The sequence below is a fragment of the Gallus gallus genome, chromosome 25 (genome assembly GCF_016699485.2).
Source record: "Gallus gallus isolate bGalGal1 chromosome 25, bGalGal1.mat.broiler.GRCg7b, whole genome shotgun sequence".
Taxonomy (NCBI): Eukaryota; Metazoa; Chordata; class Aves; order Galliformes; family Phasianidae; genus Gallus; species Gallus gallus.
In genome coordinates this window covers 1352127-1378160 of record NC_052556.1, presented here as the reverse complement: position 1 = coordinate 1378160, position 26034 = coordinate 1352127, and the positions used below count along the sequence as shown (strand labels likewise).

The 26034-nt window shown below is 43.4% G+C and overlaps 2 protein-coding genes and 3 long non-coding RNA genes across 5 annotated transcripts; 2 read left to right on the top strand and 3 right to left on the bottom strand.

Annotated features, from left to right (window-relative positions):
• Positions 1-5487: 5487 nt before the first annotated feature.
• On the bottom strand, positions 5488-10006 carry LOC107055101. The gene is made up of 3 exons (XR_001470091.4): positions 9534-10006; positions 7903-7987; positions 5488-6508 (listed from the first exon to the last, which is right to left on the bottom strand). It is a non-coding gene; the product is annotated as an uncharacterized LOC107055101 (long non-coding RNA).
• Positions 10007-11537: 1531 nt separating this feature from the next.
• On the bottom strand, positions 11538-13081 carry LOC101751614 (keratin, type I cytoskeletal 9-like). Its single transcript, XM_004948244.4, has 2 exons — positions 12977-13081; positions 11538-12240 (listed from the first exon to the last, which is right to left on the bottom strand). Exon 2 carries the CDS (start codon positions 12218-12220, stop codon positions 11552-11554), a length of 669 nt encoding a protein of 222 aa, XP_004948301.1. The 5' UTR covers positions 12221-12240; positions 12977-13081; the 3' UTR covers positions 11538-11551.
• Positions 13082-14764: 1683 nt separating this feature from the next.
• On the top strand, positions 14765-16102 carry LOC107055091 (beta-keratin-related protein-like). The gene is made up of 2 exons (XM_015298375.2): positions 14765-14859; positions 15372-16102. Exon 2 carries the CDS (start codon positions 15392-15394, stop codon positions 15980-15982), a length of 591 nt encoding a protein of 196 aa, XP_015153861.2. The 5' UTR covers positions 14765-14859; positions 15372-15391; the 3' UTR covers positions 15983-16102.
• A 2887-nt stretch (positions 16103-18989) lies between these two features.
• On the top strand, positions 18990-20547 carry LOC107055090. The gene is made up of 2 exons (XR_001470082.4): positions 18990-19030; positions 19539-20547. It is a non-coding gene; the product is annotated as an uncharacterized LOC107055090 (long non-coding RNA).
• Positions 20548-22033: 1486 nt separating this feature from the next.
• Positions 22034-25965, bottom strand: LOC107055100. The gene is made up of 4 exons (XR_005841819.2): positions 25857-25965; positions 24167-24505; positions 22826-23066; positions 22034-22783 (listed from the first exon to the last, which is right to left on the bottom strand). It is a non-coding gene; the product is annotated as an uncharacterized LOC107055100 (long non-coding RNA).
• Between the last annotated feature and the right edge of the window lie 69 nt (positions 25966-26034).

Genomic DNA, 26034 nt, shown 5'->3' with positions numbered 1-26034 from the left:
CGTAGTGTGATACCCGACTGAGAAATGACTGAGGTTTCTTTATGATCACTAGTTATAGCTGAAAAGTTTCTTTGCAAAGGAAGTGTGCACAATTCCTCATTAGGTTTTGAAAAGCTTGGCTTGAAACCCAAATCCTCCAGCTGGAAGCAGAGCTACGTACTGAATAAATCTATAGCTTCTCCATCTCCATGGAGAGCTATAACTTCTTTACACAAGGAAATAATAAAGCTACCACTGGAGAAGTAGGGATTTTATCATTTGTATTATATATGTTAAATTAGGAGTACTGTAAGGACAGTTTCCTATCTTTTTGGTTTTTTTAAAGCAGTACAAGACTAGATTCTATGTAGGGTAGTCCCCTCTTCTTTCTTTTCAATTTGTATCATATAAAGACCAGAAGTCTCCAAAATGTATCTACCCAATTTCAGCATAACATGACCAAAATCTGCCTTTCGTGGCAAAGAAAATAACCTGGACCTGCAGAGATATGAAGGGTCTGTTTAGGGAGATAAGGTCTTGTTTTAAAGAGAAACTATTACTCATTACCAATACTTAAAAGTGCAGTAACATGCCATTAGTTTTATCGTACAAGAGCACTGTATCTACACCATGTTAATCATGCAGAGGTACTTTGAAGTCCTTTATTCTGTGGAAAAATTACAACAACCTAGATAAACATTGCCTAGATCTTCCTCATAACCATCCCACATACTTTAACCGTAATCTATGCTGTAAAGAACAAGGCTTAAATTGTCAAGGGTGTAAACAAGCAGAAGAGAGGAATGAATTGAAGAAAGGCATGTTTATGCTGCTCGGCCTATATGGGAGGCACCCTCCCTTTTATCTTGCTGAACTGAATGGCAAGATGCCTACTCAGAAGGCTGCATTTTGCCACTCATCAGCCTTGTCCATAAGTCTGCTTTTATATTTCTATAATACAGAAGTTTGTCCAATGGAATGTCTCTCCCAAGACCTTGATACTCACAGTTATTGCATTCAAAGTCTCTACGAGTGCCTGTCATTTTTGCACACTGGGATTTTGCTATCACCTTTCATCCCTGTCCTTTGGTATCTCAAAGGGATGCTACCTTCAGCCAAACCCAAAGCAGGTGAGGATGGGGAGCCACCATGCACCATGCCAGGGATGTTACCATCAACACTACAACAACCACCCACAGCATGGAACCATAATGATAAATCAGTAAAAATAATGCACAAACATGACTGAATTCCTGGGAGAAGATGCTAGACTGGTTTTTGACACTGTTGACACCCTTTTTTGGGGATCAGCAGGAAATTCCAGATTGGAACTTCTGGACATGTACGTCCAGAAAACTGGGGTTGTTATTTTAGTGGGGAATATGTGTTGTCTTGTCAAGTCAGACCAAGCCAGCTCCTCCTCCCTGAGCACTGCATGCATTGCGAAAGACAGAGTGGGCACTGGAGCACAGTGACTGGCAGTGCCTTGGGATGTCCATAGTTCAGCTTAGATGCTGTAAGTCTGTTCAGAATCAAAAGCTTCTAAAGAAATCCTAAGAGCCAGAAGTGTTGAACTGTATAATAACACATGTTTTGGAGTACTACCTCCGAACACCCATCAATTAGACACAATTAGAGTCACCATCAAAATGGATCCCAACCTATCATTGTTGGAATCCTTTGCCTGTGACCATCTCACAGGTCCATCCCGTTCCTTACCCTATTCCCAGGAAGAAAAATAGGCTACCCAGTACAGCATCAGTAACACTAGGCCATCAAAGTAGTGAACATTTTTGCACAACCCTCCTCTAAATGCTAAACAAAGGGATATGTAACATCAGAGCACCCTCCAGGCAGCAGCTATGTGCAATTGACTTTCTCCATGCAAGGGCTCCCTTCCATAGCCATGTTCTCATCTGTGTGCAGAAGTGAAGACTGTGTATTTAAAAAGAAAAGAAAAAAAAGAAAAGAAAAAAAGAAAAAAAAGTATAGTAAAAAAGCTTTAATCTAACCAATGTACTGAAATAACACCAGTGTTATGCTTTAGACAAGAACAATTACTCAACACTGGAGCATCTCACTCCAGCAATTACTGGGATGCTAATAACCCCACGCAACACTGAGGTCAGAGAGCTGAATTCAATGTCTCCTGAAACACCTGTTCTGAACAAGCCCAAGACTTTCCCAAGCGGTTACTCCAGGGATCTCCACAGTGATTCAACATAATCTAGAGATCATTTTGAAACACTGGCAGCAAGCTTGTCAACAGAGAAAAAAAAAAAGCATGAGCAGATTAAGCACAGAAACACAGATATGGTGAGGAGTAATGAGTAAACCCAAGGCACAGAGTTGTGTCCTGAACTATTCCAGTAAAGTGGAAGATCACCAAGAACTATGACAACAGCCTGGGTTTGCTGCATTAAATACACCATGCCTTCTTCTCTAAACACAAATATGTGGTCAGCTATTACTTCGGATGGTACTCAGCTCCAGATATGCATGTTTGAAATACTGTGAAAGCAGGTCTCTCTTGCTCTTTCTCATTTGGCATAAATCTATTCCTTATGCCACTTAGAACCTGGTGATTTATTTTTGTAGGCTGCCATGGAAGTGTTACAGGGAGGGAATAGGAACTTGCTTGGGAGGATCTACCTCTTACACACTACCTTTGCAAAATATCTTTTGGTTCATTTGCATGTTTTACTGACTCAAGTTTTGGAAACTAAGTATTGCCTTGGAGACTTGCAGGGCTGACTCATGTGCAAAGATTAAATCTTGATGAAGGATATGGCATTGTGATCACAATGTGTGATGAAACATTCCTTACTGTTCTGAAAATGCTGCTTGCTCATAATGCAATTATTGCTGATACTTGTTGATCTCATATTACCTTTTGTATTGTGTTTTATCAAAGCAGTTCTAAAGAATAACCATAAACACAGGTAGCCAAGGGCATTACATAGGGGCAGATAACTCTGAAGAGTGGTAATACAAAGATGAAAGCTGAACTCTCCCCGTGGGGTTTTGTGCTGCACACCAATCCAGGGGGCCCAGATTTTCTAGGGATTTTATTTAATAAACTGTTCTGAAAGTTTACCACATTCTGAGCAGTTCTTCCTCACTTGTAAATGTGAACCAATAAGTCTTCCCAAACATCTTTCTTTTCTTCCTTGTCTAGCTGCTTTTCCCTGCTAGCGTGGCCAAATCTCTCTGCTACCTCATTTATATCAGCAACCAAACACCAGAACTCAGCTGTTGTGTTTGGGAAATACTATCATTTCTGTTAGATGTGTCAAAAGATAGCAACAGCTGAGTCTGATCCAAGCTTCTCTATGGAAGTATCATTTAGCTTTAAGGCAGCAATTACAATTTTCTGTGAACAGTGACATCACAATGACCCATATTCAATAAAACATCAGCAACAGCATAAAATGATGAAAAGCAAAGCAGCAGGGAAAGTGAAATTTGAAGTTCTCTCACAGGGTAAACAGAAAAAGAGGTCAAAGCAAGGGGCTGGTGCAGGCTTTCATCAGCTTTATCTTTACAAAGAGGCAACCTTGGAGCTCTGCAACTCCTGGCGCAGTTGGTTCCAAGGATCCTGGACATGCAGCCAGACTGCTTTTATGGCTGGTTTACCACGACCCTGGCCTGAGGTGTGCACCTGAAGCATGCCCTTGGGCTTTCAGACAGATTTTGCACCACCATTTGCAGTTAAATTTGCACCGCAGCTTGCCTGGAGCACATTCCGAGAATTCTCCATAGGCCCAACAAGAGCAGGCTGGCGCCACAGGAGGGCAGCAGCTTCAGTGTGCAGACAGCCAGCCTGCACTTCTGCCGGGGCCTGCAATTATGGGTGGGCCTCCCTTCCACTGAGGCCTGCACTTCTACTGGGGCCTTCACTTTGGAGTGGGCCTTCATTCTTGTAGGGCCTGCACTTCTGCTGGGGCCTGCAATTATGGGTGGGCCTCTCTTCCACTGGGGCCTTCACTTTGGAGTGGGCCTTCATTCTTGTTGGGCCTGCACTTCTGCTGGGGCCTGCGCTTCCACCAGGGCCTGCATTTCTTGGTGGGCCTGCACTTCTGCTGCAACCTGCACTCCCGGGTGGGCCTTCACTTTTGCTGGGGCCTTCATTTCCACTTGGGCGTGCACTTCTTGGTGAAGCTGCACTTCTGGCGGGGCCTGCACTTCTGGCTGGGCCTGCACTTCCAGGCAACTCCACTGTCCCAGCAGCTCCGTCATGGTGGGATATCCTGCTCCAAGCACGGCCCCACCTGGCAGGGAAGGGCAGTGCAGAGGAAGATGTTCCTACTGGTGCCCAGGGCTTTTGCTTTAATACTTTTGGTGTTTTGTCGTGGCAACTGCTTTATTATTAAAAAGTAGCTTCTTTTAAAATGTGGTCACCTGGGAGGTGACCTTGTATACCTGGAACTGCTCAGCTAAGGAGTACCAGTGTATCTCTCTCTTGAAATCAATATGATTGGAAGCAGCCATCTGTCTTGATTGTTAAAAGCTATCATCATAAAACGAAAGAAAAGCAACTTGATCTTGAAAATCATCAGTTTACTAAAAGAAATTATCCTGAGTAAATATGGAGGTAAATGTATGTGAAATCATGACCTTTTTTTTTTTTTTTTTTTTCTTTCCAGATCGGAGTTATTACAGAGTCTTGAGGAATGTAACCCAAGTAATATACTATTAACACTGTATTAACATACCATGTTACATGTGTAACACCTTGGAAGGTGCTGGTGAGGCACCCCGGCGGCCCTTTGTTCTGCGGAAATGTTAGGATGTTTCTGGGTGGGTATAATTGCCAGAATGACGTAGTATTTCCTAGGCACAAAGAGGCTGTGCTTTAAATAAGCCAGCACACGTATGTAGCCATTAGAGAAGAAGGAAATCAAAATAATCGTTAGAATAAAAACAGCGTGTGAAGTTGCTTGGCATGAGCAGGACACAGCTGACTTCCCAAGTAGCGTCTGCCTGGAGGGACTCATCGCTGGCACCAGCTGGGCAAACACAGAAGTAAGGAACTGGTGCTTCAGGTCTCCGGGTGACTGCTATTATTCATGAGTGAAGGTTCTGGTGGTTGTTTTTTTTTTTTTTTTTTTCCCAAAAGCAGGCTGGAAAAGTTTTAATGCAGAAATATGAAGAACTTCAACCTGTCAGAAGGCTTCAATATAGGACTGGATACACACTAAAACATAACATTTTAAAAAATACACATATTTCTATAATCTCGAGGCATATACCTTAGAAAACACAGATCCATGTTTCCCTACGACTAAAACTTCTGCTCACTGGTTTTCAGGCTGCAACCTAGACTGAACAGAAGGTATCCCATTTTTTTACAGCAGAACCAAACCCTTAATTTCCCCTGGGCATCAAGTTGTGACTGGACTGGGAAGAGGGTCGAGGACAGCTTCTGTTCCTCTATATGACAGAATACCTCCAAGAGAGCATTGCAAATGAGTAGCAGAGGAAAAAGGAGTTTCAGAAGGCCAATGGTTTGATGCAGCAGCCTTTTAATGTGAATGCAGAGTGGAGTAAACATTTGCAGAAAGAATAATGCAGTCTAGAAAAGCGTATATTTCTAGAAACAAGGAAAGCTAGAACCAGTTACCCATTTCAGTGTGGTGCATTTCATCAGGATTTTCTTTTTCCTCATTTTTGCTGAGTGTGACATTCAAATCTCTAGGTATGCTTTTTTGTTTGTTTAAATCACAAAGTCAAACTGTGTAGAGGAAGTTAAAAGCACAGATGTAAGATGCAAAGCCACAAGAATAAAGAAAGCATTAATCTAAGCTAAAGCACTATACAGGAATTAGAAGCAAGGTCCTGATTTTGGGGTGCTTCCCTCTGCAGTAGGAAGAACCTTGAAAGCCATGCCTGTAAATGACGATCCATATCCGTTCACTCCTTTGCTTGCTGTTCTTCTGTGATTATTCTCTGCTGTAGGCTGATTAGAGCTTCTTGCAGAAGCCTCTCTGGCAAGGGTGCTTCCATTGGGTGGAATAAGTGTAGGAGCGCTCCGGCACACACTGAGGCACGCACTGGGGCTCACACTGGGGCACACACTGGGGCACACACTGGGGCACACACGGTGCTGGACACGGAGCTGGACACGGAGCTGGACACGGGGGTGGACACGGGGGTGGACATGGTGCCACACACGGGGCCTCGCACTTTGTGACCAGCTTTGTGGCACAGGGCTCAGCACAGGGCAGTGCGCATTCAGCCCCCTTCTGTGCTGAGCCGATGGCTACACCCGACTCCAGAACACTGGCCAGCTCAGCTGACTCCGTGGAGCCCACGATGGTCTCTTGTGGGTAGGTGGTGAGGATGGGCCCTGGGATGGTGACGACCACAGGTGGTGGGAAGATGATGACACGGGAGTCAGGGCAGGCGATGACAGAGGGCTCACTGCAGGCAGCAGCGCAGGGCTCGGGGCGTTTCACGTTGCCTACAGCAGCACATGGGTCCGTGCACAGGGTTTTCTCACAAGACATCGTTTAGCCGTGCTGTAGACCTGCAAGAAAGGAGCAAATGTCACCCCAAAGAGCCAACAGGGCAGAGTCAATGCTGGAGCTATGCAAATGCTAACCCTGAAGAGACACCATGGATTCTATGTCCTTTTAAAAATAAAATAAATAAATAAATAAATAAATCTTTTAAAATAAATCAAGAGGTGGAGAAGTAATCTGGAAAACATAAAACTGTATTTTAAGCTGTCATTTCAAGCTTATGCAAATGCCTAATCAAAGGGCCAAATAAAGGAGCTAGGTAATCTGTTGTTTGAGACCAAGTGGAGTACTGTTTTTAGCCAAAGTGATTACCTGTGTTTTTTGTCTAGCTGAGCAGCATATTAGAAAAGCCTAGGTGGGGTTCAATTTGACTCAAGCTATTTTTCTTGGATTTTGTTTGTTTGTTTTTGTTTTAGAGACAATGCCAAAATAGACATTATTCACCTAAGCTTCTCCTGGCCCTTAAGCCCTAATCCAGCTATCTTTAGGCTCCCACCCTTTCAAGCTGCTTCATTTTATCAATCCAGATCTCTTCAACTGTCCTGCAACTCCCTCAGCAGAATCAAAACCATGGGAAATGAATGCCCAGGAAATCAAACCCAAACTCCTAACATACAGTATGAAACATATATACAGGTTAATATATGCTTTCACAGCCGGTTGAATGCTTTGCATAAGAGCTTTTTTTTTTTTTTTTTTTTTTTTTTTTTTGCATAAATAGTACAAAAACACCCAAAGCAACTCCTGGAGAAATATACACCTTAAGTAGACATTCACTGTGTTCCCATTTCTTCTGCAGAGCTGCATTTAGCAATGCCAAAATATTGTTCTAGGCTATTCAGAACAAGGGTCTCAGGTGCAGCATTCCCAAATTCAGACCAAGAACTCTGCAGGGCCACATCCACAGACATGCAGTGTCCTGAGGGCTGCCTCCACTCCGAAGGGTGACTGCAGCCATCTCACCATCTCACTGCTTGTATTGCCTACCTCAATATTCAGTCATCATGTCTCTGCCCAAAGTAAGATACAGATCAGTAGCCATGAGGTCTGAACAGTGCTGCCAGATGTGTACTGCTTGCTAAAATAAACTAAGGCTCCCTAAAGGCCTTATGCATTAAATCTCTATATAACAACAGAAGTAGATGTCTTTAATTTTATCCAGATTTCAGATGTACTTTAAAACCTCAGTCCATCACTGCCTTAAAATGAATAATAAGCAAATTACTTTTGTATGAAAATAAATTCCTGACGATTGCACAAAATAGCAGAATATTAATCCAAATTTCAACCCCAAAATAAACCCAGATATTTCAATAAATGCTGATCTTTTGTTTGTTTGGTTGGTTTTGCTTTTGTTTTCCTTTTCAGAAAGAAGAAATTATATCAGAATCCAACTTACTCTGTTCACCGAGGAGAAGTCACGAGAACCTGCTGGAAGGTGTCTGAATCATGGATGGTTTTATATACCGTCCTGGACCACCAGGCTGATGCAAGAAAATAACGTCATATTTGTGCATTAGGTTCCATTACTCCCCAAACAAAATTTGACGTGTAATTACAGTAATTGTTTTGCTTGCTGTTTGTGTTGATTACCCTATTCTAACCAGTATGTGACTTCAACAGTCCCGTCCCCAGATTCCTTTCATTTCAGGGTTTTAAGCATCAAACCCATTCTTGAAGCTCAGAGAGCATGAGGGCAGCCTATAGCAGTAAACCCTGGCTTGCACACAACCCCAGCCATGCTGCAGGAGCTCAGAGCCTCTGTGGGACTCCATTCCTTAGAAAACAGGGATTTGTTTTCCTTCCCTAAGCACCTTGACCTCCAAGAATGCATAAGAGCCTAACCTAATATTAGCAGTAAGTGTGCTTGCTAGTTTGAAGCTAGTTAGGGCATGTTTACAGAAACTGTAGTCACTGTATGACTGTAGTGTCCAGAATTGCCTTGGAGAGACACTCCTGGGGCCAAGCATTGCCTGTGGTCTCTCCACACTTCATGTTGGAGTCCCTTCCAAGCAGGGATGCATTACTGTGCAAGGGCTTGGTGTGGTAGCAGTCTCAGCCAAACCCAGGAAGAAACACGGGGGGAGAAAACTCTCTTTGGTGACAGAAGGATCTAGGAACTGCTCAGTCTGGTTTGGATTAAATCACTGTTCCTCCAGTTCCTTCTCCAGTGGTTATGGTCACAGTTACATCAGAAAAATTGCTAAATGTGGAGAGCTGAGTGTGCCTGACCCGTATAAGGGAGCAGAACTCTGGCAAAGCAAGCAAGGCTGGAACATCCCCATTTACCATGCAGGCTAGCCAGGGAAAAGAGCACCACTGCTTTATTTAAGATTGCTCAGGAAGGCTTTAGTGATTCAGAGTTACCAGTCTGTGTCCAACTTGAACTGCTGTGATGAGCAACATCTCCCTGTGTTTGAGGCACAGACCCGGCCCCCTCAGATGACATAATACTATTTAATTTTGTAAATATGCCCTGTTTTGGAAAGGTGGATATTTGGCCAACTTATTCTAAATAGTATGATTAGGCTAACAAATGCAGAGCTGGCTTTTAATCAAAAAACAAAACAAAACAAAGAGATCTAAATTCCCAAGGTGCTTATCATTGCTTGAATCAGAGAATCACATGGGTGGCCCTGACATATATATTTTAAAGTGACGCTATGATTCAATACTGTGGAGTTTAATACTGGCAGCCTGTTATTAACCTCCTAACACCACAATACTTTGCATGTATAAAACATTAGTGGGTGTTTGCAAAACCGTCTGAAAGCATTTCCTCAGAACATTTTCTGTAAGTGCACTTGCCTAGAGGATCCTCTGAAACCCCTTTGCTTCCAAGAGATAATTGATAGCACAGAAATTGCAACATCACTAATAAAGGAAAATGTATACGTATGGGTACTGGGGGGGGGGGAGAGGGAGGGGTTGGAGGGAAGAAGGTTAGGAACCTGGAAACTATTCAGTGTGTGCAGGCACCCTTTGCTTGGGTGAACCCAAGAGCATGGTGACAATCAGAATTATTCTTACCCAGGCAGAGTTGCAGCTGCAGCTTTTACCCACCATTCTGGAGATGTTCAGGGGAGATGAGATGTGATGCTGAGAGAGGATTTCAATGGTTTCTGCCCAGGCACAGCCTGACATGTCAGCCTCTGGCACCTTCAGAGAGCAGAGCCCTGGCATCATCCCAGCTCCTTCCCTTAGTTCTGAGCCCACCTCCTGCACTCTGCTGTCACTCAGCCCACCTGGCAGCCTCCTCCTGGGGCTTTGACCATTGCCCACGGCCTCAGGACTCCTTCAGCCTCAGCCTCTTGCCCTCAGCCTCCAGCCTTCAGCCTCAGCCGCCTGCCCACAGCCTCAGGCCCCCTTCAGCCTCAGCCTCCAGCCCTCAGCCTCCTGCCCTCAGCCTCAGGACCCCTCCAGCCTCAGCCTCAGCCTCCCTTCCCGCATAGCCCTCAGCAGGAGCAGGGCTGCAGCAGCCTCCTTCGACTACCTGAGCTCTGGGAGTGGCTCTAGAGGGAGCACCTGAGCCCAGCTCTTGCATCCATGCATGCATTTATTCTCCTGGTGATATCTGTTCACGTTTTTACAGGCAGTGATGAGGAGGTAGTCATGCAGTCACCGTTGGGAGAGGATTTTTGGATAACTCAGAAACTAGAGAAGTAACAAGTGTGGTTGTGAACAGGTAGACTACATGGATATAAATTGCTCGAGAAGGAGAACATCCTTCAGAAACTGTTGAGCAATTCAAAGGGCTCAAAAAAGAGATCATTTTGGAACATAAAAGTTGAATTACACAAAGCAGCTATGAAAAGAGAACTGCTGAGGTTTCTCATCCCGTACTCTCCACTGAATTATCCCTGGAAAAGGTTTGTCCGAGATGCTCTCAACAGTGTCCCAGCCCTGGGATGCCACTGTCTGATTTGTATGTCAGCACCTCACTGCTCCTGCAGGTGGGAGGGAATTCTTTCCCCCTCAAACTAATTTTGCTCTTCTTTGTTGCTCTGTATGCCAATGACTTCATCTCCTATTATTCCATTGGATATAAAGGGGTTTTTACTGCCTTTCTCCTTCAAGAAATGTTGTACAGTTTCATATCCATTTGTGTGAGCTTCTCTAAAAGAAGCAGATCAAAGGTACTGAATAGTTCCTGTGAAATAAGATCAAGAATAGATGCAAATAACTGTGTATATTGGGGTGAGAGGGAGATTTCTCAAAGTAGGCTGTGATTAGAGAAGGAAGAATATGCAAAAAAAATCATTATAACTACAATAAGTAATTGAAATAATTTGGCAGGGATGAATGATTCCCAAGTGCTTTTAAATCAAATGTGGGTGTTGGGTGACAGTTTCAAAAGAAATTATGGAGTAGATTTAAAGTGCTGGGTAATATTTTCTGGTTTAAATTGTGCAGAAGTTCCTTCTGGCACAAAAGCAGAGTGGTATGATCAGAATCATAAGGGTGAGTCATGTTATTATGGGAAAGTATCCACAGAGGAATTAAGCGGCACAGGGAACATGTAGTTAAGCCAGAGCCCAAGGGCATATATGCACACAAATCCCAATATCCAGAAATTCCTTAGAAAAAATCAAAAACCAAAACCTTCCATGTCAACAAATTATTACATTCTAATTGACTGGAACAGGTATTGTAGGTTTCTATTCTCAAAAGGAGCATGACTGTCACTAGGCTGTATTTCTAGGAAGGCACTGGCTGATTTACCTCTTTGATTCTATGCTGTATGACTTTACCACAAATACCAAAGGATCTGGTGTAAGATTTATCAATCTTACCAATCAACCACAACACTTTGGTGTAATTTAGTGGCTTGATTCTCATTTAGAACACTCTCAGACTTGCTGAATTACTCAAAAGGTGACTTGAAAACACAGACTAAATGAAAAAAGAAATAGAGAGAGTTGAGTTTGAATGCAAAATAGTTTTAATGAGAGGGAAGTACAGTGCACATTTGGTGAAGGTGGTCACAGAGCACACAGGACATTTCCCTGAGAGCTCAGTGCAACCCAGGAATGGGAGACATTGGCTTTTCAGAAGTAACCACAGCTTCCCCCGCTGGACCTGCGGAACCTGGAGGAGCCACTGCCTCCATAGCAGCTCCCTATGCCAAAGGAGCGCCCTCCCCCATAGGAGCCCCCACCGTAGGAGCTGCCTCCTCCAAAGCCGCCTCCGTAGCAGCTCCTGGAGCTGATGGATCTTCTGCCTCCAAATGAGCCCCCGGAGCCAAACGACCTGCCCCCTCCGTAGGAGCCCCCCATGCCCCCTCCATAGGAGCTGCCTCCTCCATAGGAACCCCCAAAGCCCCCTCCGTAGGAGCCCCCCATGCCTCCTCCATAGGAGCTGCCTCCTCCATAGGAACCCCCAAAGCCCCCTCCATAGGAGCCCCCTATGCCCATGGTGCTGCTTCCTCCATAGGAGCCACCAGGACCAAAAGAGCCCCCTGATTCACTGGGGCCCAGTGACCCCGAGTAGCCCCCGATGGGTGTTGGGAATGAGGTGCCCACGATGCTCTCCTGAGGCCAGGAGTTGAGGATGGGGCCTGGGAAGGTGATGACCACGGGTGGGGGGTAGACGACAGCACGGGAGTCCCCACAGGAGGTGACACAGGGCTGGCTGCAGACGTTGGCATAGGGCTGCGGGCAGGTCACCTCACACGGCGAGGAGCATCTGCTGCTTACCAGCTGTCCTCCTGAAGACATCTTTTGTGATGCAGATATACCTGCAGCAGTGATTAAGGAGTTAAAATAGAACATACGTGCATGTCTGTGCTCTTGCACCAGCTTCGTGATGACGCGAACTGTGTGCTTCCTATAGAATAAATTATTTTCTTACAATATGAGACTATTTTCTTATTGTATTCTCTTATAATATTACTTCTGTCCAATCTGAAATATTATTGCTCAGTATGGCTAAGTCTAAACAATACAGATCCTAAAGCAACTTCTCTTGCAGTTTGGTGTAGCAGCCAGTAAGGAATAAATCTTTCCAAAGTCCCTTCCTCCTGCCTTGGTTCTGAACCAGTGTTTGTTCTGATCAGTATTCCACCACTGGTTCTGCTAGAGACAAATTTCTGCCTCATTGATGTCAATTAATGGGTTCCTCTGGAAACAGATTTGTCAGACTGTGTAGTTATAAGCAGAAATCAACTGAAGTTATCCCTTCTGCATTTATATATACACATATTTTAATTACTACCAAGTTGCAAGTTGTAACCTCCTTATCAAATTAAGGGGATTTAACTGACCCCTTTCCTCTGCAGTTTGGATGAACACAGCCTCACATTTTAAGACCATTTATCTACCAGTGGCTACAGCTGAATAGCTACAAATATCCTAATATTTAACAAAACCAACATTTCTGAGCATCACAGAGAGCTGACATAGAGTTCATTCCCCAGTTAAACAGCGATAGAAGCATCTCAGTAACTGTAAAGGAACTTAAGGAGAAATACTTACCAGGCTCACAGAGAAAACCTGATGAAGTGAAGTCGTTGGTGAACCTGGAAGAAATGCAGTGCTTTTATACAGCCCTTCCAACTGCTAGCAGGATATGCAACACGCTCCTGCACATGGGGCATAGCAGTTAGCCAGCAAGGAATTCTGCTGTATAAGCTACTTGTAATTGTAATAATTGTTTTGATAACTGATAATGGTTAGTAAATCAGCCCCGCATCATTCTATATACTCAACACGCCCTTTGTCTTACTGTAATCCTTAAATAGCTTTTTTTTCTATAATTTTTTATGACTAGTGCCGTCTCCTGACCCCATTTGTATTGCAGTGGCAAGGAATGGAGCTCTGTTTGCTGACCAAGGTAAAGACATCAGTCTTTGGGAAGACTAAGGCACGGGTTTTCCTTTGTCAGGGGAAACATTTTCTGTTCTGCAGAAGGTTCTGTTGAAATTCAGAATTGCAAATAGCTGGGAGAGTTGCGAATTTCATCCCTGCAGCTCCTCAAATGGGGCAGGTCAGTTCTCCTGTGTAACATCCACCCAAATAACTGCTTACAGAGGAGCTTCATCAAATGTACAGTGTCATCCAATTAACTGCAAGGAAGCACTGCGTGAGAATTAATGCTTTTATTGTAATCCTTCTTTTGTCACCTTCCAGGAGAGCTGTGATGGTTAAGCAAGATGGACGTTCTTCAGGAGGCATCACTAGGGAAAAAATAAAGACTTTTTGGGCATGGAAGGGATGCATGTGGAGTGTATCTAAAGGCAGTTTAAAGTGAAACATCTGTAAGAGTCTTAAGACTCTTATTTTACTTCATTTTATTCAAGAATACCCCAGCAGTATTTCTGGAATAGTGCTTGGAAGTCTCACGTACAAGCAGACAGGGCTAAGAGTCCATAAATAGGAAGATATCTCTCCATGCAAAATTTCCTTTACCAATAACCATGGGGAGATGATCAGATGTGATCAACCTTTTGGTGTGGTTGTAACGAGCATCAGGTGAATGCCAGTGGTATCAAACATCCACCTTCAGTGCTTGGTTGCTGAGTCCACGTAACCTGAAGTAATTGTTGACTTTGGCTCTCAGTCACAGCTGTGGGAAGAGAGCAACCACAGACGATCTGAAACGAATTGGTTTGGTTTCCAGCTTGCTCCACTTGTCACGCTGTACTTAATGTTTCCATCACAGGTTTCCTGTGTTTTCAAACACCATTAGAAAATAGAGCACGAAGAGCTTATACAGTTAAAACCTTGCATCAGAATGCGAACGAGTTCTGTCAGGCATCAGTGGGCAGCTCCTGATGTGACAGTTTTTGCTAGTCAGCAGTTCTTCGTTAGCTGCTCAGTTAATGTCAATCGTCTGTGGTTGAGAAATACCCATTTACATGGAGGACCCTGGGCACTGCCTTCTGCTTCTTCCCACCACTGGTGAGTGGCAGCACTCTGTTCACCACCCAACTGTTGCTATCCCAATTTTGAAGAAGAGAAATGGAATATTGTGCATAAAAGCAGTTTATCAGTTGGGTAGAGTCCTTACATGGAATCATAGAACCATTCTTATTTCAATTTCAGAGGGCTGGGGACAATATCAACTGCAGTGTGAATCTGTCATGGTGAGAGAATAAACTAAAACTCATTATGCTTGTAAAATGCTTGTAACGTGACTTGGAGTTGAGAATAAAGTTGTGATCACATCACTTAAGAGAACAATTAGAACAATTAACGAAATAATCCATACAGCAAAACAGTTTGGCAATAGGTAGGAAGCTCTTGCACAAAGCATGGCTCACATCCTACTGGTGGTCTGAGAAGGGATATAAATACGAGTGCTCTGAGTGCTGCAGTCTCATCCACAGCCACTCTTCGTCTACACTTCTCCAGACCTGGTGAGTTGGATCTCCTTCATTCACTATAGGAAGCTTTAGGAAACTATTTTCTGTGCTTCTCTGAGGACATAGCTCTTGTATGGGAAGTATGCTGCTAAGCTATGTTGTTTCCTTCTAGTTTTTATTGTCATTTTAAGGCATGTCTTTGTAGATACGGATGTTTAACAGTAAGACTGAATTCTTGAAGATGCTCTGATCAGTTCAGTCTTGTCAGATCACTCCAGAGCTATGCATTGTAAACCAACAAAATCTAAAAGGTCTTCTAAAGACCCATAGATTTGGGCTCTTCTCTCCATGTTAATTAGTATTTCTAGAGCAGCAGAGATTCATTCAGGATAAACGAGCTGCTAGTTCGTGTATGTGCAGAAAAATGTGTAAGAGAGAGAAATCTGAGCCTTTCTCAAGTCTTCTTTCACCTTTTCTTTTTCTATGCTGATGCAAAACTTCTGTGCTGCACGCTTATTTCACTCCAGCTTCTGAGTCCTGTCCTTCTGTTTTATGTCCTGCTGCAGGTATATCTGCATCACAAAAGATGTCTTCAGGAGGACAGATGATGAGCAGCAGATGCTCCTCGCCGTGTGAGGTGACCTGCCCGCAGCCCTATGCCAACGTCTGCAGCCAGCCCTGTGTCACCTCCTGTGGGGACTCCCGTGCTGTCGTCTACCCCCCACCTGTGGTCATCACCTTCCCAGGCCCCATCCTCAACTCCTGCCCACAGGAGAGCATCGTGGGCACCTCATTCCCAGCACCCATCGGGGGCTACTCGGAATCAGGGGGCTCTTTTAGTTCTGGTGGCTCCTATGGAGGAGGCATAGGGGGTTCCTATGGAGGGGGCAGCTCCTATGGAGGGGGCTTTGGGGGTTCCTATGGAGGAGGCAGCTCCTATGGAGGGGGCATGGGGGGCTCCTACGGAGGAGGCAGGTCATTTGGCTCCGGGGGCTCATTTGGAGGCAGAAGATCCATCAGCTCCAGGAGCTGCTACGGAGGCGGCTTTGGAGGAGGCAGCTCCTACGGTGGGGGCTCCTATGGGGGAGGGCGCTCCTTTGGCATAGGGAGCTGCTATGGAGGCAGCAGCTCCTCTGGATTCCGCAGGTCCAGCGGGGGAAGCTGTGGTTACTTCTGAAAAGCCAATATCTCCCATTCCTGGGTTGCACTGAGCTCGCAGGGAAATGTCCTGTGTGCTCTGTGACCACCTTCACCAAATGTGCACTATACTTCCCATTAAAGTTACCTTGCATCAGTACGTTCGCTTCATGTTTTTCTTTTTCACCTTTTCACCTTGAAACCTCTTTGATTATGAAACACGTATTCATGCAGCTGGCTGACAGCTGAGCACTGGTTGCTTAAATCTTTAAGAGAAAATAACTTTTTTCTCTACTATCTCCAAAACAACTTCCATTATTTATTTATCTGACTCCTATTTTTACCTTAACTTTGACGAAGATACAGAGGCTAGATTTTCAAAGTGGGTCTGGGGACTGAAGGCAGTCGTATTCTGTGATCTGTCTTTGCTGATAGATTCCATGTTTCAGCTCACCCTTCACAACTGCCCAAACATGAATGATTTTATAGTTCAACAAGAAATATATATAAAAAAAGGCAAATAAATCTTTGCTTGGTTCCTGATTTTAACCATATATTTTCCAAGTAACGTTGGCCAAAAACAGGAGAGCCTGGCTTAAACGTGTCTTTAGCATTCAATAGGCCTGTCTTGGAAATTCATCCATCAATCTGTTTGCATTTCTACTCCCAGCAGTAACTACAGAAAACAAAAAACAGGGCATTATTTCTCAGTCTCCTGTTACTCATCGCTTGTGAAACTCTCCCTCGCACGCCACTGTGAACTGAAAGTAATTATGCTGTCATATAAACGTAGCCCACTGATAAGGCCGTAGTGAAAGAAAATTCCCAAATTGCTTCTCCGATTTATACTGCAAATACAAAGTGGTCAATCTCAGACATCAAATCAGGCATATCACAGAATTGTAGAGGTTGGAAGGGACCTCCAGAGATCACTGCGTTCAACCCCCCTGCAAAGCAGGCTCCCTACAGCAGGCTGCACGGGTAGGCATCCAGGTGGGTCTTGAGTATCTCCAGAGAAGGAGAATCCACAACCTCCCTGGGCAGCCTGTTCCAAGGCTCCATCACCCTTTCTGTGAAGAAGTTCCTTTGCATATTGGTGCAGAACTTCGCATGATCCAGTTTATGCCTGTTTCCCCTTGTCCTGTCCCCACAGACAGAGGTCAGCCATGTCTCTTCGTCTGCTGCAATTAAGATATTTGTAAACATTAGTAAGATCACCTCTGAGTCTTCTTTTCTCAAGGTTGAACAGACCCAGTTCACAGATCCCTGTGTCATCTTTCTGGCCGTCCACTGGACTCACTCCAGGAGATCCCTCTCTTTTTTGTACCAGGGAGCCCAGAACTGGATACAACACTCCAGGTGAGGCCTGGCCAGGGCAGTGTAGAGGGGAAGGATCACCTCCCTTGACCTGCTGGCCACGCTCCTTTTAACACACCCCAGGATCCCATCGGCCTCACCAGGGCACACTGCTGGCTCATGGCCAACCTGTCATCCACCAGGACCCCATGTCCTGCTCTGCAGAGCTCCTCTCTAGCAGGTCATGTCCCAACCTGTGCTGATATGTGCAGTTATTCCTTCTCAGGTGCAAGACTCTGCACTTGCTTTTGTTAAACCTCATCTGATTTATTGCTGCCCTGCTCTCCAGTCTGTTCCGGTCTTGCTGAATGGCAGCACAGACTTCTGCTGTGTCAGCCATTCCTACCAGCTTTGTATCATTGGCATACTTACTGAGAGTGGGCACTATCCCCTCGTCAAGGTCGCTGATGAAGATACTGATCGAGATTGGACCCAGCATCTCTTCTTGAGATGTGATATTTCAGCTCTCATCCCTCATTTGACATGAAATTAAAAATTTGCACTTATGGAAAAAGATTTCTCTGAGGGTTATCTGTGGCAAAGGACTTCTGCTTGTTGCCTGTTCCTACACCAGCACAAATTATTGAGTCATCAGTTTCAGAAACCTCTGCACCCTACAGAAATGCAATCCCAAACTGCTTTGCATATTTAATTTTGAATGCCTCATTCAACTATCCATTTTCACAACACCTGTATTACTTAAGCAATTACTATCATATTACCATAAAAACACATAATTGCCACTCATAGATGACGTTAAAAGCTCTAGGAAGCCTAATGAGCTAGTGGAAAAGTAGGACCAAAACTGTCCTTGGGAGAAAGAAAAACTGAAAACAATTTGATTTTAATTCCAAGGGGAAATAGGATACACTGCAGAATGAGATGGCAACACAACATGAAGCAGAGACCTTCTCACTTCCAGGGACAGCTGCAGCCATCACTGCCTGAGAGGAGTTGACTTTCCACCTGTTCTTATTCTGTCACAGTTTTATTGACAATCTCTGTGTCAGGCCTTTCAAATGACCTTTTTTTCTTTTACATTGGCATAATAAAAATAGGTATCTATTATCATAGGGTGATTAACAGAAACTGTCATTAATAAAACCAAGCCAAAAAGAGGTGTGGGCCCACGTTTCAGAGGTATCGAGCAAGGGAGGCTCCCACTGACACAAAGGGTTTTCCCCATCTCTGAAGGAAGTCCCATATGCAGGCTCAGAACTCCTGTTCTCACCTCCCAGGTCAATGCCTGGTCTATTCTCACAGTAATCCAAGAGGCCTGATTCTGCCATGGTGCTGGATCAGCCACTCAGTCAGTAGAGTACAGGTCGGAGTGCAAAGAATGCTGACTCCCCTATCAGAAGTGATGCAATTCGGGAGGTATTATACCTAAACCCAAGGCTTGCAAATAATCTGTGGGCTGACACATTGGTTAGATGCCTTCCTGAAAGCTGTTATGGATAAACACACAGAGAGATCAACTCTTGTTTCAACCAGAATCATTAAGTTTGGACAAAAGAAAACTGCTGGGTGTTGTAATTCACTAATTATGAACTGAAAGGAGAACAATTAGGAAGATTAGAATAATATGGTTTTGTCATAAATGACAAGAATTCAGTGGACAATGGATGACCTCACATCCATCCTATTGTCTAAGAACATATATAACAGGGTATGTAACTGAGAAATCTTCTATCCTTCTATCTCCACTGACATCTTCCTCGGAGACAACAGGGTAAGTCTGATCTCAGTGCATGTCTTTGTAGCTATAGATCACTTAGAGTTTATGTATGTTTTCTTATCCTGTAAAATGCTAGTAATATTAGAAATGTTGAAGAAAGAGAAGAGCAAAAGTCAACGGAAGAAAACTAAGATAAAGGGAAAAACAGAGTAGGGAAGAGCCTCACTTGCTCCTTTCCACTGGAGATTTTCTTAGAAGTAAACCTTCTTGCAGGTTGACTTGGAAAAGGGAATGGATGGGACTTTTTTAAGCAAGTAATTGTATAAGCATCAGAAACTTAGCCTTGGAGAGCAATGCTTTCTGAATAAAAGATGCGGTTGGCACACAAAGGAAGAAGTGAGAAGCCTTAAAAAGGGGCCAGTCAGGAAGAAAACCGTGGAGAAAATAGAGACTGGAAGAGCGGCTTGAGCTAGAACTTGGTGGGCAGCTGTTGGGAAGGATGAGATGCATGCACTGGAAACTTGTGTGTGATGGTTTCTTGACAGAACGCTGTCTTTTCTAGCTACACCTCTACTCCTCAAGAAAAATGATGAACATCAGCTCTGAGTGCTTGCCAACCTGCGAGGTGGCATGCACACAGCCATACGCCTACAGCAGAAGCCTTGAACCCTGTGTTACATCCTGTGGGGACTCGAGAGCTGTGGTGTATCCCCCACCAGTTGTCCTCACCTTCCCAGGTCCGACCCTCGCCAGCTGTTCCCAGGAGAGCATCGTGGGAACTTCGATTCCCCAGCCATACGGTCCTGCAATCCAATATGGCTCTGAGGAATCCTATGGGATGGGGGGCTCTGTTGGCACGTCAGGGAATGGGGTCTCCTTTGGGGATGGAGGGGTGTCAGGGATGGGAGGCTACTTTGGATCTCAGGGTTCTGTTGGATATGGAGGCATGTCAGGGATGGGGGGCTCTGCTTGGTGCGGAGGTGTGTCAGGGATGGGGGGCTCCTTTGGAAAGGGGGGCTCCTTTGGGTTCGGGGGCTCCTCTAGGATAGGGAGCTGTTACAGCAAGCAGTCCTACAGAAGCCACCGTGGATCCCGCTTTGGAATCTACAGCTCCTTTTAAAGCAGCCTGAATGAATCCCTGCAGACCACGCATCGACTTGGGAGACGAAAACACCAGATCTGAGTCTGCAGCTGGGCCTGACTTCCAGAGATGCAAAAACCCTTTGTGTCAGTGGGAGCCTCCCTTGCTTGAAACCTCCGAAAAGTGGGCCCACGCCTCCTTTCCATGTCATGCCTCCTCTTCTATCAATAGCACTTTCATGTAATCCCTTCTCTCTTCAATCGTTATTAGCCTTGCACCATGTCTTTCCTAGTGGAGTGGAAATGTTTTGAGACTTGAAAGTGGAATGTTTCTGCCAAGATTTCAGCCTTACCTTACAAAGTACAGTGCCTTTTGTTATCAATGCAGATCTTCCATCTGCCTTTGGATTGTGTAGTAGACCATTATCAGACTGTACTCTTCCATTCTATAATGCTTACTTCATGTCATATTAAAAGTCTTGTTGAATTATAGCCCTGGCTTTCCAGTTTTCCTTTTCTCTCCTTCTGCTTCACCAACTAGGCTGAGAGAAATTGAACTCAAGAGGAGTCAAAATAGCAGGTAGAGCTCCATGTACACAAAGAGGAGTGGAATTCAACATCCTAATGCATAGCTGCACGCAAGCACCAATCTCACTATTTTTCACCTGCCCAGTAAGACATGCAAGATGAACTAAGACGATCCTATCAAGAGGATTGGAGGCTGAGCCAGGAATGTCTATATAAACTATTACACACGTGGCTGTGCCTCATACTTTAATAAAGAGAGTTACACCCCTCATGCAATTCTTACTCAGTAATCTGAGGAACGAAACTCTGAGTAACAGGAGTAAAAACTGCTGGAGCACTGCTGCCTCAGGCTGACTGTGGGGCACTAAAAAAAAATCCAAAGAAAAATATTCCTGGGCTAAAGCTGAAGACAGAGATCCAAATCCAAAACTCCATGAGTACTTTTGGACCCCGGTTCTCACACATACAACAAACACATGCCCTCAGTCTGCAACTCAGAACACCACTCTTGGACTAAGAGATAGGATGTCTATCCAAACAAAAGCAATCTTGCTTTTCATGCAATCAAAATATGCATTATTGCCTAATTCTATGCATACTGGTCTGACTGGCAGAATGTCATCGCTTAGCTCAATAGACTTCTCATAAACGAATGCTGAGAATCATAATCCCACCAAAACTCTGTTAATAGTACAGTACATTGCAAGAATAAACCATCAGTGTGAGTATAGGTATCAGCATATTTCTCCAAAATCTTCTGATTTAAATTCCTTTTTTCATCAGAAGGCTTGAGGGCACAGGAGACCTATATTAAAGATGTAAAAGAATTTTTATTTTTACACCTGATTGTAAAAAAAAAAAAAAAAAGTAAAGTTGTGGAGTAAAAACAAGTGTGAGACATTTCAGGATCCTTAATTCTGAGAGAGCATGGAGACATCCTTGTAGCTGTTGCCTGAGGGATCCAACTGCGATGTTCTTGACAAGATCCGATCATTTCCTGAATAAACGCTCCAATTAAATCAACAAACCACAAGGATTAAGACAATCAAAGTGAGGAAGTGAATGTTATGCTTGGCACAGCAGCCCGTGCTCAGCCTACGCGTGAGCCCATTCTTGAGAGCAGCAACACAATCAAAACAGCTCCAGATGACTGACACAGCCATCAAGGTGAATTTCTAAGCTTCGGAGTTATCTTGGCTTTGAGGAGGAGCTGCACTAGACCACCTCCAGAGGTCCTTACAACATAAACTAGTCTATGACTCAGTTCTATTTATTAGAATGTGTACAGCAGAAAGGGGAAAGTTACTCTGAGGAAGAGTAACTGACAGTGATATCGACTGTAGACAGTAATTGTGTCCATAATGATAGTCATTGATGCATAAAATTAGGTTATTTCAGACTAGTTTGTAGCTAAGGAACCACAGCAAAATGAAAGCCAGAAGACCATGCTATGATGCAACAGGGTTTTAATACAAACAAGATGTGGAATACATTCTTGTAGAATGAGGCAATACAGAGACAAAGAATGTAATTTCCATTTCAACAAGTACTACAATCGATCTGGTGTTCAGAAGAACACAGGGTTCACAAGGTGTTCTTTCAGCCAGAAGCATCCACGGTCAAGTCCCATTAATTGTTTTACCCTCTTCAGGTTGAGAAAGATCAAAACATAACATGAGCAAATGACAAAGTGAGGCAACATTGGGATTTTAAGCCTTAGACAAAACATAGCGCAAAGAGATGCCAAGCAACCCCAGCTCCTACTGACTTCAGCTGGAGCAGAGGCTGCTTGACACATCTGATTTCCAGCCCTATATGTCAACCATTGGTTTGTATCTTATCATTTCTTTAGTCATGACTCTGTCTTAAAGACTTAAAATGGCCCACAGTTTCCATAGCGGTACCTATAGTACCTAGAATAAAATGGGAAATAATTTCTACCAAATCCTGAATAAAATGAGCTTCGGTAATATCCTCCCAGACGAGAGAATCCACCACCACATGAGCCCTCCCCACCATATGAACCACCTCCCACTCCACCATAAGAGCCCCCCGAGCTATGAGAGCCTATCCCACAGGATCCACCTCCACCATAGGAGCTGCCTCCACCATAAGAACTTCCTCCACCATAGGAGCCACCTGAACCTATGCCTCCACCTCCGGAGCCCATGCCTCCACCTCCGGAGCCCATGCCTCCACCTCCGGAGCCCATGCCTCCACCTCCGGAGCCCATGCCTCCACCCTCAATTTCAGGTATGGCAGTTCCCACGATGCTTTCCTGAGGACACGAGCTGATAATGGGTCCTGGAAAAGTCACAACAACGGGTGGTGCATACACAATTGCTCTTGAATCTCCACACGTGGCAACACATGGCTCGTTCCGAGAGTCGGTATATGGTTGTGGACACGACACCTCGCACGGTTGAGCGCAACGGAAGCTTATCATCTGTCCATAGGACATCTTTCCAGAAGGCAAGTCAACCTGAAAGGCAGAGTGCACTAGTCTGGTGGTTACAAGCAGAGGAGCAAAAGAACAAACAGTATAATAGCAGCCTGGGTTGTGTAGATGTGTCAAATGACAAACATCTGAACAGATGCTAATATACGAACAGTGAGCAATTAAAAAAAAAATAAATCACCATTTCTAAGGAAGGGTCCATTCCATCCTAAAGTACACTTATGCACTGCAGATCTCTCCAACCAAGTGAGAGCAATCACTGGGTAGAGACTAGTCAACTTCCATTACTATCTAGTTCTCTATTGCCCCATAGTGTATTCCCGAATAAGACTCTATCCTTTTTGCACATAATTGGCTTTTGTAGGGTGTTTTTTTTCCTAGGAGTCAGAGCTATCCTGATAGTGTTGGAGTGTTCTCTCTTCTTAGATATCCTCTTTAAAAAGATCTGCTACTTTAAACTTTCATGCATAACACCACTTCCCTTAACAGCCAACATACATGAAGGGCCAAAACTACTACACCACTCAATTTGTAGTCTAGATGTAGAAATAATTTTTAGAAAACTGCAATAAAGAAGTAGTAAGAGAGACGTTGTTGAAGAAGAAAAACTGTATGCATATGTGGGATGAGCTTGCTCAAAGCAGCAGTATCAGTCAGAATCCATGAGAACTGGGAACCCTCTTTCTAATTATACTGTAAACTGCAGTATTCATCTTAACAACTGGTACAGTCTCCCAAACTCATACTGTATATGAAACTTTGCCTTTCATTTGCCTTTCATTAAAGGTTTCACAGTTTCTTGAACTTTTTGGTCTCTTTTCTGTATACAAACTCAGAAAGAGCAACAAGAGAAGAAACAGCATTTTCCCATTGTTCTAAATGGAGATAGTAGCTGGATTCCTAGGAGCTGCTGCCATCCACATTTTTGAAACTCCCATTGTTATTTCTCTGCTCAGATGATGATGCCTGTGTCCACCCTATTCGCACATTTATGGTTTTAAAGTAAGACGTTCATAGAGAATAAGTTCCTACCCTACAAGTGGATAGGTTATATAACCACATATTAATGCTACCTATAAAACTACATCTATAATTCCAAACAGATACAGTTATATTGGACTTACCCAGTCACCAAGAGGAATAAGTCAGCAGAGGCAGCTAAAGACAGCGAAGTTACGAGCACTTTTATATGCTGTCATAGAGAACAGAAATTGGGAGACACCTTTACGCAATCATTCCCTACATCTTGTGAAACAGAATGTTTTCCCCAGTGATAGCATCCTTTGTTGCAACTGTTTTGATATCAGCTTATGATTATTAGATAATTTTCAATCCCACACAGCATGGTATACACATATCCCCCCCATTTGTCTCTTCTGCTGGAAAATCTCATGGTAAAATTAGCTTGGTTTTCCTTCAAACTGCTGCCATTGTGAGGGTTGCTCAGATGGATACTCAATGACCTGTGGGCAAATACAGGATTGTTTGACACATTGGATAATAAACATCTTAGAGAATTTAAAGGAAATACATTCACATTCAATATTTCATGCTAAAGAGCCATTGGTGTCTGGAAATAGAGGTCCCAGAGAAAACATTACTTGGAATATGGGTCTATAACCTCAACCCGAATAAATTTGCAAGGCCTCACAAACAGTGATGTTGTGATTCACTTGATCATGTTTACATCGCTCACCTCTGAATTATCTCTGTGTGGCAGGTTATTAAAACCAAAGCTAAGTTGTTTGTTTTGTTTTTTTTTAAATTTCATGACCCCCAAATCAGAATAATAACCAAAGGAATGCATGCAGCCAATAGAGACAGTAATCTACATAGTGCATTGAGTCACATAATTTGCGGGAATGAAAAGTAACTGATAATTACAGCGATCGATAGCAGAAGCAATTATAAGAGTTACCAAACCAAATATTTTATAGAGGAAGATAAGGAGCTCAAACTTTTGAGCTCCTTGTTTTTATACATATATGTATAATATATATAATTTTATATATATATATAAATATAATATATATATGTATATATATACACACACATGTATATACATATTATATATACACATACATATATGTATATGTACATATATACATACATACACATACATACACACACCTCATTCAACTCACAGTTTCTTAACTACCTGCAATGCTATAGGCAGAACATGGCACTGTGCTGGTTTGATCATCCAGATGGTTATAACCAATGCTTTTCCCTGGCAGTGTTAAGTGAGATCAATTCATAGTTTATATGAGTTAATAAAATAAATCAAAAAAAAATAGACATCAGATAAGGCCTTTCAAGCCAAACTGTAATCAATATTAAAGAAAAAAAAAAAGAAAAGAAAAAAAAGAAGGGGGGGAAATGAAAATGCAACAGAATAATTGGCAATATTGCAGCATCCCTTTCACATCACTTGAATCTCTGTTATCTCACACCAAATAATTATTTCATAGATGGAAAAATAAGCATCCTCCTTCACCAGATGAAAGCTAAATACACCAAATAATTATTTCATAGATGGAAAAATAAGCATCCTCCTTCACCAGATGAAAGCTAAATACACCAAATAATTATTTCATAGATGGAAAAATAAGCATCCTCCTTCACCAGATGAAAGCTAAATATTTCTAAAATAGGAAGAAGGAAAAAAAAAAAAAAAACCAAAGCTAGGGACTTTATATTACACCCTAAAGAATTCCTTGTGTCAGATATAGAGCTGCAAACCACATCACCCAGCGATCTGGACTGGTGGAGGAAGCACAGAGTTGGTGCTCATAATATTAATTCTAAACTCACCTCATGAAAAAGAAAACTCAAAATGTGGATGAAAATACTATTTTTTGATGCTGTTGGCCTTCACTGATTTTTCTGATTTCAGAAATCCCAGAGCAGCACTCTGATGCTCACACATCTGCTTTGCATATGAAGATTAAATCTTAAAGAGGAAGCCGACTTAATTGCTATTGCCTTCACC

Bases quoted from the DNA above. Each gene is read 5' to 3' on its own strand.
- LOC101751614 (XM_004948244.4), bottom strand. From the start codon at position 12,220: ATGTCTTCAGGAGGACAGCTGGTAAGCAGCAGATGCTCCTCGCCGTGT.
- LOC107055091 (XM_015298375.2), top strand. From the start codon at position 15,392: ATGTCTTCAGGAGGACAGATGATGAGCAGCAGATGCTCCTCGCCGTGT.